We start from the raw sequence: 14,806 nt of genomic DNA on the forward strand, positions 1-14,806 counted from the left end.
TCGCTTAATCGATGAAGTGACGGCGAAATATTACTCTTCAACTTATCACGACGAAAACCGCTGACTCGCACAAAGAATCCAGGATCATGAGTGCACGCAACTATGTTGACAAGTACACACACTCTCAGTCAGGTACTACATGTATACGTATAAACTGACTAGAGGCGGCGCGCCGCAGCGTACTGCAAAAAATCCTGTGTACAGAAACCCGAATAGAAGAAAGTACAAAATAGATGCGACTTTTTTCAAGCGGCCGCTCTTCGCGGGCGAGGGAGACATGGTAACGGAACCTTACGACGCTTACGACGCATGCGCGAGCGAGGAAGGAAAAAGAAAAGAAAAGAAAACACCGGGAGTGGAGGGGCGCGCGCGCTGAAGTTGCTGAAGTTCACCCGTCGGGATCATCGCCATTTTGTCCCGTCGCCTGGTAATCGAACTTTCTAAATCGCGCCGCTGTGTCGGCCGTGTGGGCCTGTGTGCGCGCGACTCTGTTCTCGACGCTGGACGTGAGGGTCATGTTGCGACGGCATTGCAACATCCCGTAATGTCTGCGCGTCAATTTTGCGATGGTCTGGAGACTCAAGCTGCGTGTTCGGCCCGGTTCGGCACTGTCGGGAATGCAACGAACGGTGAGTGGTGCTTCTGTTCCCTCTGTTTCGCGTCCTGCCGTCAATCAGGTGTGTCGTTCTGCATATTGTGTCGCGTGGAAAGTACAATGAAAAGAAGAGACGAAGAACAACACTAGGCGCACATACGTGTGATGCCTGATGTGCGTTTAAAAACCTTTTGTGAAGGCACAAGCGTCGCACGGCCAGTCTATGAAAGCGCGAGTGCGCCGCGTTAAAGAGAATTTGTTCGATATAAAGCGCGAATGCGCCAGCGTGCTTTCAGAAAATATACACTTATGCGAAATACCGCGGTTATGACGCCGTAAAATGTGCATTAAGGCCAACTTTGTTCTCATTTGATTCAGTTGTCATGACTGTCCGCCTCAGTGGTACAATAGTTGCGGTGCTCGGCTGCATGTTGACCCGAAAGTCGTGGCTTCGGTCCCGGCCGCGGCTGTAGCGTTTCGAAGCAGGCTAAATGCTAAAGGCTCATGTACTCGGCGATGTCAGTACGAGTTAAAGAACATTAGATGGGCGAAACTTGCGGAGCCCTCCATTATGGTGTACCTCATAATCATATCGTGTAGTTTTGGCACGTAAAACACCAGAAAATACTGTTATTATTAGTTGGCATACTTGATTTGTTACGTTATTCCCGAGTCTCAGTGCCGACTTGTGCGCGTTATCAACATGTGGCATCACCGTGCGCTCTCGTTTTCCAGAGTTTACGGCGGGTATACAGTAGTGAACTACCCTGGATGTCCTTGCTCGGCCGCCGTGCAACTGTGGTGATTCATCAAGGCGCAGAATATCAGCAAGTGAGAATACTTTTCGACAACAATTTTGCATTGCGCACTTTGTCCGTCTCTAAGACAAAAAAAAAAACAGCATACCATGAGGTAATAACGTCATTAGGTTGGATTTCATTGACTAGGGCGAATAAATTATGCTACAGGGATATGATAATGCTCATATTATGTGACAGCTGTATGCTAAGTAATAGCGTGCATGGTGAAGAACATGTTTTTTACAGTGTTGTCGCTTAATTAGTGTCATATAGCAGCGCTTAAACTTTCCTGGATTTCATGTGAATATTCTCAGCCTTTAGAAGATCTGTGAGCTGTGCCAGACTAATTTAGTCATATCAGTGAAAGTAAGCTGAGCGTAATCCTGATGGCAGAGGGACAGTCATAAAAAACTTGTGACACGCACAAGACTATTACGAAGACCTGAAGCAAGGCTAAGCCACCATTAAACATTATCGCAGTTTAAAAAAAAAAAAAACATGGTTGATCCCTCCGCAAGAGGAATCGGAATAACACGAAAATAAAAGGTGCCCTTACAGAAGTAACTGAATGTTTACTGCACGTTGCTATAAAAGAGTTTGCACAATGTATATTGATGTCTGCAGCTATGGCACCGTTTAACGTGTATGCATTCACCTTGATGATTGATGGTACACCTCCATCGCGACGACTAAAGTCCATGTTAAATGATTAAACAAACCGTTTCGTCGCTGCTGCATGGTACAGCCTAATACGAATCGAGTTTGTCGCAGACGTCAGCCAAATCGCGAATATGGAGCCAGGTCGCGACCGTCTTGAGCTCAATCGGGCCTGATCGCGATTAAAAATGGCCGTGTAGCAATGACTTTACCGGATCGACATTGATCCGGGCCGGCCCTGATCGCGATAAAAATTGTCCGTGTGAGACCTTAATTACTTGCTTGCATTGTATTAATTACAACTAACCAATTCGAACGTCGGAGGTTCGGTCCCTGCCGGCGGCAAGTTATCTTTTCGTGCACTTTACTTTCTTCACATTTACATCATATTCACCTAATTAGCATCCCCTTTACTTTCCTTGGCTTTCCTGTGAGTTAGTTCTCGTATAATTTTTGTGTAGCAGAGAAAAACGATCCCATAAAATTCCCCTGCTCGCACTGCGTTATTTATGCTGGGGACAAGTTCGCCTTATAAACAACTCAATCTTTATCAGCTTTACTACGTGACTCTTCACCGTCTCAACCACGTGACAATATATACTCACGTTCGCACTTTTCTTTACATTTCTGTAGCGTAGCAAAGTAGTTGTCTCCTTCAACACAAACGCCCGGAGGCAACGTGCGACAGCGCCTGGCTGTGATGTCATAATACCAAGCCTCCATTCTTGGTCTACAGCTGCTTAAACTTGGAGACTTCGTGCATGTTTCCGGCGCCTGGTAGAAGCGACCTGCAAAATACGAGGTCCTATTTGATAGAGATTTTTCCACGTTCTATGGTCAAACATATGCATGGCAAAGATACGCAGTTAGGTAATGCCGCCAAAATGTTTAATAGGCACACGCGAGTGGTGACTTCTCTGTGCGTCAGCGCCATAATGAAGGAGCGAAGTTGCAAACGGGGCGAGGGGAAGCGCACGCCACTAGGCGCGCTCGGCTGGCCCTATCGTCTGCTAGGCTTTTCCCTCTTAAGGATACCACCCCATATCAGAGCACTTCAGACGAATCATGTTCGTTAGTTTATCTCACGAGCGGGAGCGTGTCATGTATCTTCAAGTTTTATTTCCTCGATTTCTTGTTGCGATACGTTCATATTCAAAACTTGAAATTTGGGCAAGACTCGCCTACTCACGATGCCTATTCGTGTCAAGTGCGCTGTTATGAGGTGAAGTCCTTAACAAACAATAGCCGAGCAGACGATGACCCCAGCTAAGCGCGCGATGTGCATCAGCTTACCCTCACCCTGGTTGCAACTTGGCTCCGTCATAATGGCACTGATGCACATGAAAAGTAGCCGCTCGCACACCCTAGTTAGAGATTTGGGTGGTTGCATGTAATTTAATCATAGGTTCGTGGCTTGAGTAATACTGTTGCGTATGTTCTGCATAAATCTTGTATAAAATAAACTATGATCCAAGAGGACTGCGCAATTCTGCTGCCACTGCGAGATTTTGTTATATGTTCATCGTTCAAGAACACGTTTATGACGCATCATGCACTAATCATTGTTCTTTTATTTGATGCTTATTGGTTCGGTTTTCAGGGAATTATTGCGGGCTGAATAAGGAGCGCTTCGTTTGTTGGTCTCTATTAATGTTCTTGAGACCCAAATTTAATTTCGGTCAATCTTGCTATAGGCAGATGCAGGTAATTTCTGACCGCAGCAATGAACGACTTTGGGCCAGTTGGTCTTGCAATACGGAAGGAAAAAACAGCGCTAAAACACTAATAATATCTGGGGTTTAACGTCCCAGAACCACGATATGATTATGAGAGACGCCGTAGTGGAGGGCTCCGGAAATTTCGACCACCTGGGGTTCTTTAACGTGCACCTAAAGCTAAGTACACGGGCCTCAAACATTTACGCCTCCATCGAAAATGCAGCCGCCGCGGCCGGGATTCGATCCCGCGACGTTCGGGTCAGCAGTCGAGCGCCATAACCACTAGACCACCGTGGCGGGGCGCGCTAAAACAACGAAGACACTGAAGGAACGGCACACGATGCGCAGACCAAAAAGTTTTATTTCAGCAAGGCAATATACAGAAAAGCAAAGCCCGATAGCGCATGCGCAGCTCACATCTTCACGTCAACGTGAAAAAAAAAACGTAAAAGAAAGGTTTAAAATAGATTAACGAAATTCTACACAGCAGTGAGTCTCGTCAGCAAAAGATAAAAGTGACAGGTACACGTCACATTAAGGTGAACTATCTAAGAAACTGACTTCCTTCCTACTAAAGGATAACGAAGCTGCTAACCCACGAGTCACCCTTCCTATAAATTGCACGAGTCACCCTTCCTATAATTGCTATAAACTGCAATCAATCGCGCGAACTCATGGCAAAATAGCTAGCAAGTACCTTGCACGATGGAAAGTGCGGTGAACATCCGCATTTTTCACAGTGTAGGGCCAAATCGCTTTCCTGCTTGTCGTTTTGAGTGCTTCAATGTTCTGTCAGTCGTGTGTTGAGGCACCTTCCTGTCTGGCCGATGTAAGTTCGACCGAGGGACAGGGGCATCTCATACACTACACAAACGGCGCACTTCACGAACGGACTCGCGTGTTTGGTGCTGCTGCAGTCTTCTTGGGTCCTTCTCGGTTGACGTGTTTGTAAAACCTGCCCGACTTCTTGGGGGCTGAAAATACGACGGAGACTCTCACCCACCCTGCTTCCTACCTTCTTGATGCCATGCGAAACCCCGTGAATATAGGGTATCACACTAGCCTTCTTCCAGTCACTTGGTTTTTTTTTTCAGCGCTTCTTATTGTTCCGTTGGGAATTCAGAAGGGTCGCAGCAAGGTCATCTAAGAGTGGGGAAGGGAATCCGGTGTCAGTCAGTCTCCTTACTTGAGTCAGGAAACTTGAGTCGATCTAAGGCGCACATGACCGCGATAGGGCGTTACTGAGGGTGGTGAGTCCGATGACCCTTGTCACGAGTTTCTAGTGGGTAGAGTGGAAGGCTTTGATGTTTTGTTGACGAGACTCACTGCTGTGAATAATTTCTTTCCTCTATATTAAACATTTCTTTTACGTTTTTTTAACGTTGGCTTAACGATGAGAGCTCTGAACATATTTACATAATAGAACAAGAGGAGTGTCACACTTAAGCAAAGAAATGGGATTCTTGACTACCACTCAGTACGCCTGAATTTGATTCGTAATAGAACCTTGATTTTTATTCTTTGCACCCAACGAGAATTTTCGTTCGCGGACAACGCTACTTACGCTGACATTGCCTTTTCTTTGACGCGGTCCTGTTTAACGCTGTCGCTCTAAATGAAGGTACTTGTCATGGGAAATGTCACCTAGATATCAGTTTATAGCCCTCAATCTAATCGACTTGTCTACGTCACGTGTTCTTGCCGGCGCTTTCGGATACAGGCGACGCGAAACCAATATTGCGCGGGAGACTATCACGCGATTTCATTTACTCGATATGTTAGGACATCCTGGACTAAGGTTGCCAAGATGGCCTTCTTGGGTGTGCCTGGTGCGCTAAGGTCGTGCTTAGAAGGCTCGCGCAGAAGGTAGGAGCGAATAGGTGGATAGCAAAACGGCGCGTCGTCTGCCACAGCACTTCCGGTTCACGAAACCTTCAAAGATGAGCTCTTCACTGCTTCAAGTTGTGTGCGGTTCAGTGTAATCGGGGAGGAGGCAAGATAACTGGTAACAACCGCGTCGCAGAAAGTACGTGTTTTTCCCCGATTACACTGAACGGCACACACGTTGAAACAGCGAAGAGCTAGGCATCGAACCGGAAGACGTCATTTTGCTATCCACCTATTCACATACATAGAGCAACGTCCATCTTCGTTGTTTACTTTTGTCCGTATCTTCTACTTGCAACTTTATACGTAAGCCTGAACTTACTAGTATCCTAATGATAGCGTGCAAAACTGGGCTAGTTGGTTTAGCTTCATGGTAAAAGCATCGCGAAAAGATGGCGACACGAGTCCCGTGTCGTTCTTCTTTATGGTGTCGCCGTTTTTTAACACGAAAGTGTTTTATGCCGGGGTCCACCAAGACTTCAGTGACGTATTTCCGTCACGGAAATGACGTAGAAAAAATTTACACGATCAAATGTCAAAGAAAAAAAGCTCCGTCAACGGGCATCGAACCCACGACCGCTCGGTCCGCAGCAACAGATGCCGGCCACGCTATCCACTGTGCCACGGCCACAGACTCCAATGCCTTTACAAACGCGCCTTTTATATCTACCACTCTCCCGGTCGGCGGGGTGGTGTTGCCCTCGGTAAAGTAATGCGTCATTACTGTGGCCTCCGCGATTAGCACCTGCAACGCGTTACACGTCCATCCCATTCGGCGCGTTTTCAATAGAAGTTCAATTTTGTCAATGCCTTAACACACCGCGAGGTGGCGATGTTAGACCAAGCATCGCTAGGGTGCCTTGATGCGCGTTTTGTTGCGCGTTTTAAGCGTCGCAAAAGCGTTGGCCTCGCTCATTGCATCACGCTAATCCAAACCGAAAATAGCTCTGCGACGCGCGCCTGCCTCACCTGGCTGTAACACCGCGTTCACCGCTAACGCGATCCCCCCGAGAAAAATCGCGGCTGGGCTACCGGGGCGGCAGGACGCACTTTGCGTTTCCCTCTAGTGCGGCCGTGGTGTTCAGCCGCATTTTAACATGCCCTGGGATGGCGAACAAGTTGAGCGTTCAATATGCGACGCTCTTCTGGCTATCACACCTCGTTCTCTGATTACGCTTTCACCGTTAACTACTACAGCTACCACAAAAGTTTGCTTAATCATTGAACATGGACGTTATAGTCGTCGGAATGGAGATGTACCACCAATCATCGAAGTGGGTGCATCCACGTTAAACGGTGCTATATTAATAATAATATCTGGGGTTTAAAGTCCCAAATCCACGATGTGATTATGAGGAACGCCGTAGTGGAGGGATCCGGAAATTTCGACCACCTGGAGTTCATTAACATGCACCTAAAGCTAAGTACACGGTAAACGGTGCTATAGCTGCCAGACATCAATATACATTGTGCAAACTGGCTTATATCAATTCAGTTACTTCTGTAAACATTCAGTTACTTCTGTAAGGGCACGCTGTACTTTCGTGTTATTCCGATTCCTACGAAGGAGTGATCAACCATCTTTTTTTGCGTTACTTTTACCACGAACCTAATGATAACTATTTTATCCTGAGCTTCCGGGAGCCCATCACTCCTGTACCATGCAAACAGATGCCCGTCTTGGCCAATAATTGGGCCGCGATAGTTTGGTGAGCCTGCTGTGATGTTTACATAAAACATCTTCAAAGGCAATTATAATTTGGTGATACAAAGTGACTCAACCCGTGTATATTGTGGAGGCTGAATTTTCGAGAAAACGTGACAATCCGCCAGGGAACGCGACATGCAGGTATTCCATCTAAATCGCTTGCTTAGCTTCTGGAAAACGTTGGCTTACCAGGAACGCAGGAAAAGGAGATGAAGAAGGTAATAACGCTGGTGAAACGCTTCATTTTCGTATTACTACGGCTTGTACACCTCGCACGCTTGGCTGCTCTTGAATATATTGTTCAATATGTATTGCTCTGTCTCACCTTATAGCAGAACATTTCACTCTCGCAGGAAATGCTACTTTTCCTACAAGCTTGCCCAATGCGTTTCTTTCTTTGAAAACAAATTGTTTTCTTAGGAGTCTACGTATGGTAGTGTTGCAATTTCAAACACGTCCACACATGTTTCATGCTTCCGCACTTATGTAGCTTTTAGTGTTTAGTAAGCGGTTGGTAGGAAAGCAGTATTTATGCTGTTAGTGTACGGCAGGCTCGACTGACATGCCACTAAGGAAGCACTAAGGCATAGACAAAGGCAACAGGTGTACACAATAAAAAAAAATCAATGGCGACACTACATTGTGAGTGCGTTTCTAAGTTGGGAGTGAACAATTGTTCTTGTATTTGCAAAGCTGATATCGAAACAAAAAAACGTAAATCCCGACATTGCAAGCTGATACATTTCAGCGAATATACCGGGTGTTGAAGATTAAGCTTTATGGTTTTCTTAAAATTCAGCACCGGGAGGTATGTGAAAACCACCTGTGCAGATAAGCTATGTATCCAAGGGGACACAAAGTAATTGCTGTGAGGTGTCCAATTAAGATTTATTAATGAACTCCTGAGTGAGTTCAGTAAGCGGGCACTTCTGCACTGAAAAGCCGGAGGCGGCCGTATTTCGGCACAGTTCCGCTTGGAAGAAGTTTTCCCGCACGTCCGTATCCCGATATATCCGGCTACAATGGGTAATTACGGTTCGGTTGAATACGCATACAAGGCTGTGAGGACTGACGCAAAGCTCACCCCTGATGTGCCGCGGCAGTTGCGTATGGCATTTCCTCAGACAACGGTTCGAAGGCATAGGCATAGGTGATAATGACTACGCTTTGCTACCGGCTGGCGATATCAAGGAAGGACTGCTCGTCACATCAGGGAGAACATTGCTTCGATCCACACCGCCTTGCATGCGTAATAATTTAAACCACGATTAAACTTTGCAGCTGGATACCTTAGAGCACTGAAATCCTAAAAGAATTCTTCCAAGTGGAACTGCGTAGAAACGCGACTGCTTTCTACTTTTCAATAAAAAAATGCCCGCTTACTGCAGTCTCTAAAGTTAACTATTCAATCTTAGTTAATTTCGTGGCTGAGAGCGATAATTATTGTCTCATTTGGTGTTTGCCTTGATACATACCTTATCTGTGAAGCTGGCTTTCACGTACCTCCTGGTGATGAATTTTAAGAAAACCATAAAGCTTAATTTTGAACACCCGGCATATAAAACTAACCTTATATATCTACCTGGAAATGCTGTATAAAGACAGTAGGATAAAAGTAGACTGCAGCTCTGTTTTTCGCATCTCATTCACTGCAATATCAAATGCAGAACAAATCTGGCCGTGTTGTTTGCCCAACCGAAATGTATGAGTCTATGCTGTCAAAACCGCTCGTATCGAATTCTAAAAAAAACACAAAAAACAAAAACGCGGGAATTAGGTTGATATATCGGATAATTGATATACAACTTTTATTGAACTTATTGAACTGGCCATGCGAATTTCGGTGCGCATGTTGGCTTCACGGCACTGCCTCGACCTAATGTAAGGAAGAAGCTTTCATGGCAGTAGGAGTTTGTTTAAAATAATATCCGGGTTTCAACGTTCCAAAACCACAATATGATTATGAGAAACGCCGTAGTGGAGGGCTCCGGAAATTTCGACCACCTGGGGTTCTTTAACGTGCACCTAAATCTGAGTATACGGGCCTCAAAAAGTTTCGCCTCCATCGAAAATGCAGCCTCTGCGGCTATGATTCGATCCCGCGACCTTCGGGTCAGCAGTCGAGCGTCATAACCACTAGACCACGGTGGCGGGGCAATAGGCGTTTTTTGTAATTTTATATTTTTCCGCACGTTGTAGTTGGGGATGTGTGGTTATATGCTGCGGCGCGCAGTATACGTGAGAAAATACGGTATCAATTGAAATAGCGCCTCGTAATCTGCATACGCAGCTGTGCGTACTCGTCGGGCGCCGGAAGCGTCTGTCTGCCTTAGCCTTGAAGTCGCCCTTGTTTTGTTGCAATAGATATTTCATGGAATCTCTCAGCCGGTTTTGTGCCGTTGCCGTCATGTCTTATATATATATATGTGTGTGTGTGTGTGAGGACTCACGTACGAAATGTAGTTTTATTAACGTTTCGGCTGGTGGGCCTATATATATGAGTGAGAAGAAGGACTCACGTACGAAATGTAGTTTTATTAACGTTTCGGCTGGTGGGCCAGCCTACCAGCCGAAACGTTAATAAAACTACATTTCGTACGTGAGTCCTTCTTCTCACTCATATATATATATAGCCACCAACGAAAATCCAAATCATTCCGAAGAACAATTTTTCTTAGGCCTCACCCGAAGATTCGACCCTGCGACCCCTAGCGTCGCAGAGCGCTGCGCTGACAATTCCGCTGCGCGCCGCACGTACTCCAGAATGCTAACGGCGTGCTTTTATATTCGCAATACCCATAGACTGTCACGCCAACAAGCTGATGCCAGGAGGAGGGTTAGCCGACAAAAAAAAAGGCAACCGCTCCGGCTAGCCCGATTCCGTGAACAAATCCGTGAATCCAGTGAACAAATCGGGCCGTCCGTGATAAGATAAATTTGATTTATTATTATTTTATTTTGCGAGACGCAGAGTTTTCGTGAAAATACGTGGTGAAGCACCCTGGGCAATTCGTGCTGCCAATGATGGCACACAGCGCATGCCATTTCAGCTCCGCGAAGTTTTCTGTGTCCACGCAGGTTAGTGAAATTTCAGTCGAAACTCGCACTCTCTGTTGCTTCCTCTGTCAAAACTCGTGCTATTTCGCTTGCACATAATAACCGTCCGTGTTTTTGTAGCGTGTGAAACCCATAACATTATACTCGACGTGTCGCGTGAGCTCGCGATGTCCTCTTCTATAACTGAATAATATTAGGGCCTTGCGATGGAAAGCCAACCTCTTGGGGCGATTCCCGCTACCCGATGTTCGATATATCAAGTGTTCCGGCTGTTTCTTTGTTTTTTTCCGTTGTGTACGCAGATTTTCCTAGGCATTTACATTAAAGCATTGCCTTGATCAGTTTGATATAAAGGATAATTTGATTTATCCGAGTTCGATATAGCCGGGCTCGACAGTATACTATTTCTCAATATTTGAAATACACGTAAACCTGTTTAACGAGGGTTACTAATAGAGTTTTGAAGAATTGAAGCATTATCGCAGGCAATAAGGTTTTGCTAGGGCAGTTATTGAAAAAGCCATCTGGTTCCGTGCAGTTGTGCCTTACCTACTGTAATTCAGCTGTAGTGAAAATAAACCGGCCTTATTTCAGTTATTTTTGCTTTTTGTGTACATGCACTTTGCTGTTTCCCGTCCAGGGTATGAGTTGGTACAGTCTGCCACAATAACACTCGAACTGTGCAGGCCTCCTGTAGTTCTTTACGCAAGCACAGACCGGTAGTGCACACGTACAGACACCAGTGTGCTCACATAAAACCCACGAAAGGGCACCGAGCAGCTTTTATTCAAGTTACAAAAAGTGTATATGAACCACAAGCGCAAAATGGCGAATTGCAATAGATATTGTAACCACGTACCTCAGTAGGCATTCTTCAAGAGGTTCTCCGTAAGATCTCTTCAACAATGCCTACTAAGACATTGGTCGTACTGATGTAGCGTACTTTTACTTATATGTCTTCAAATATTCAGTGACTATTAAAACATACTTTATATGTACTTTCTATGCTGTTTCAATTGTAGCTCAATAATTATTCAGCAGGACGATCACAATGAATTCTCAATGCACAATGTACTTTCAATAACAAGTCCACTACTACTCAACTACTTCTATGTCAATAAAATTTTGGTAAGAATTTAGGGGCCAATTATGAATAGGTGTCAACGATGAGTTCAATAATTTCTCAATGAACATACAATGAATGTTCAGTACAATATGTGAACATTGACCAATGGACTTTCAATGATTTCTCCACACGATTTTTTGTAAAGATTACGTCACCGCTACATACACCATCTCAAGAAGCACGCTCAGTAAGATATCGAAAAACAAGGCCAAACAGGGCCGATGCAGACTAGGCGCTTCCGGAACCCGAAGAGTATGCACAGACGCCTGTGAAGATTTTGAGGCGCTATTTACATCAATACCATATTTTATCGCGCATAACCCATCAATGCATATAACAGCGCGTCTCCAACTGCATACCGCGGAAAAATACAAAAAAAATCACCGCCATATCCACGAAGTGAATGATGTTAGAGGAGCTTCCTCGGAGATGATCGGGTAACCCGCGAATTCTCCGTACACATTACCCTACCATCATCTATAGACGTGACAACGTTGTTATATATACATTAGCCCTCTTCGCTTCGGCCTCCCGGGCTCTCACCGGAGGGTCTTGGCGGCGAGCCCGAGCTGCTGCTGCGTTGCGAGTCCGTCGCGCTGCTGCCTTGGCTGGGGTGTTCATGCTGCGGAGCGGCAACGAAGAGTGTTTACTTAGTGAGCTCCCGGCGAAGAGAAAGCAAGCGCGCCAACCGAGAGGCGCGGCCCTCGAGCAGTCACCTAACTAGCGTATGCGCCGAGCGTGGTGTGTGCCGCCTTGAGCGGCGACGCGCCATCTAGTGAGCATTCTTGAAACCACCGGGGAGAGCGCAGCTGTGCTCCTGGCAGGACCAATGAGAAGTAGTGTACACGCCGGCGGCTACGGACAAGGAGCGAGCATAAGAAGGAAGCTCCTAAAAAAACTGCGCATTTCCAAGAAGGCGTCTTCCTTACATTATCATGGGATCGTATCCCCGCCACGGCGGCCGCATTTTCGATAGGGGCGAAAATGTTTGAGGCCCGTGTACTTAGATTTAGGTGCACGTTAAAGAACCCCAGGTGGTCAAAATTTCCGGAGGCCTCCACATCGGCGTCCCTCACAATCAAATCGTGGTTTTGGGACGTTAAACCCCAATAATTATATATATCCTTATATTATCATGAGGCAGTGCCGTCAAGCAAACGTACACCAAAATTTCCATCGCAAATGTAATAATTTCATTAAAAGTTGTATGTCGAATTATCCTATATACCGAAATAGTTGCCGTTCTTTTTATCGCGAGTTCGATATATGCGGGCTCGACTGTAATCTCCTTTCTTGCTCTTGTTCTCGTGTGCAATTTAATAGTCATGCATCTTTGAAAGGGGCGGCGCAGAAAAAAGGAAAAAAAGAAAGGTACTACACACCACAGAGTGCTTCCGCCACCACAGAGTGTCGTACCTTTCCTTTGTCCTTGTTTTTGCGCCGCCCCTTTCAAAAATGCATGACGAATTCCAACTTGCTAATTGTGATACATGCCGATGTAGGCCGTTATCTCTTTGCAGTATTCCGAGCGGACTGAGACTGTTCTTATGCTTTCCTGAGCACTGACGATATCTACATCTTTATTTGATCGTTTTAGATCGTATAGTTATATGAGGCTCTGAGTGCGCACACCTCACTCGTCAAATTCCTCAAGTTACTGACAATAGTAAGATTGCATTGATAATTTTGGGGTGAATTGCAATTTATTTATACTTTTCATCACAAATATGCATGATGTATGAAGACGTAGTGCGAGGCTCTCTGTTCGAAGCCTTTATGTCTTGTACACCAACTTGTAGTACCCATAAATGGTGTTTTGAAAGGAGACATCAGTGCATATTATTGAAAAACACTCGAGGTATAGATGTTGTTTTGTCAGCTTGAGCCTAACTGATTAAAAAAGAGGCACGTGTGGCTTATACTTGAGCATTATGAGCCCACAGAAAAGTTATAATTAGGTCGCTGAAGAACGACTTCATTTATGACGAGTATATCAATGCAGTGTTTCTCGTAGAATGAAGATTGAAATTGCTGCGAATTCAGCGCATCAGGCTTCCAACGTGTCCTCCGGGATGCAACTTATTTCCATTCAGCCGTGGGCGATTTGAATAATGTGTGCCGTGCGCATCATCTGAGGTAGAGGCAGAAAAAAATGTCAGCTGCCGTCAAGAAGAAAGCTTTATGGTCACTGCGAAACAATATGTATAGCACTACCAGCGTCAACGCCTGCGTGAACGGGATAACTACTCCATAGCAGGGAACAGCGCAGATACACGAGACAAGAGAGACTGACAGAACTTGGTGTTCCCTGCTATGAAACGAAGCCAACAAGCTAAAGTTTACACCCTTTCAAAGTACGGATAATCACTGTTAGTTAACACATTTGGTTTCGAGAATCTAAGTTATCTTCACAGATTTCTAGATATTGCAAAATAAGGCGCTATAAATATGCCACAGGAGCATGCACTTCGGTTGGTAAATCGCTAAGGCGGCTTTTTACGGCAACATTCATAGTATATGAGTATTTCTTCAACGGGCCTCTTAAAGATCTCAAGCAATTGTGAAATTTTCTGATGGGTCCGAAACACCGCAACATTTATGTGTCAAGACATCATCGATTTGTTAAGTCACGGCATCTCACTCTTTCCCATTGAGCTGTTGAATTCATTCGTACATATTTACTTCATTTCCTTTGCCTAGAGTTCTCGTCGCATCAAATGCAGGGATGAAATTCATTGGTTAAACAAGCTGTACAGTAATGTGAGTAATAGATTTACATGTTGCTGTACGAACGTGCATGTTTTTCGGGTATTTCTACATCAATGCAACGCTAATATGTAAGGGCTAGACAGCATTGTTCGCTCATAATGTGGCGAATATACAGCATACAAAGGCATCATGTACGGGATACGTGAGCTGAGTAGCAACAAAATGGCCCGAAACTCTAGTATCTACAGCAATCTAGGCTGTGCGAGGTGGCCATCAAGGGTGGAAACGTGTGCGTGTTGTTAATTATTGCTAAATCTAAAAGCAGCGCAAGAAATACAAACATTGTATCACTACAGTAGAATTATATGACTACTATGTGAATTTATGTTTTTCATTTAACTTTTTTGATGAATACCTCGTGTATCCTAAGAATAGTCATGATTTTGATAATTCTGGTTTATTCTTCAAAATTTAGCATTCTGCTATTGCACCGAATGTAAGTGGTTGCCCGGTCCAAGGGAATGTCTAGAGGCCCGTTAGCTAGCCTTA

The 14,806-nt window shown here is 45.1% G+C and overlaps 1 protein-coding gene across 1 annotated transcript in view; it reads right to left on the minus strand.

Moving 5' to 3' along the window:
- Positions 1-388: 388 nt before the first annotated feature.
- Positions 389-14,806, minus strand: part of LOC119373553 (papilin) — a 28,218-nt gene continuing 13,800 nt past the window's right edge. The window contains exons 5-6 of the mRNA XM_049411148.1: positions 2,666-2,840; positions 389-548 (exon numbers count right to left, since the gene is read on the minus strand). Of these exons, the coding sequence (XP_049267105.1) occupies positions 389-548; positions 2,666-2,840 (335 nt within the window). The remainder of the gene's footprint in view (positions 549-2,665; positions 2,841-14,806) is intronic.

This window comes from Rhipicephalus sanguineus, chromosome 11 (assembly GCF_013339695.2).
Source record: "Rhipicephalus sanguineus isolate Rsan-2018 chromosome 11, BIME_Rsan_1.4, whole genome shotgun sequence".
NCBI lineage: Eukaryota > Metazoa > Arthropoda > Arachnida > Ixodida > Ixodidae > Rhipicephalus > Rhipicephalus sanguineus.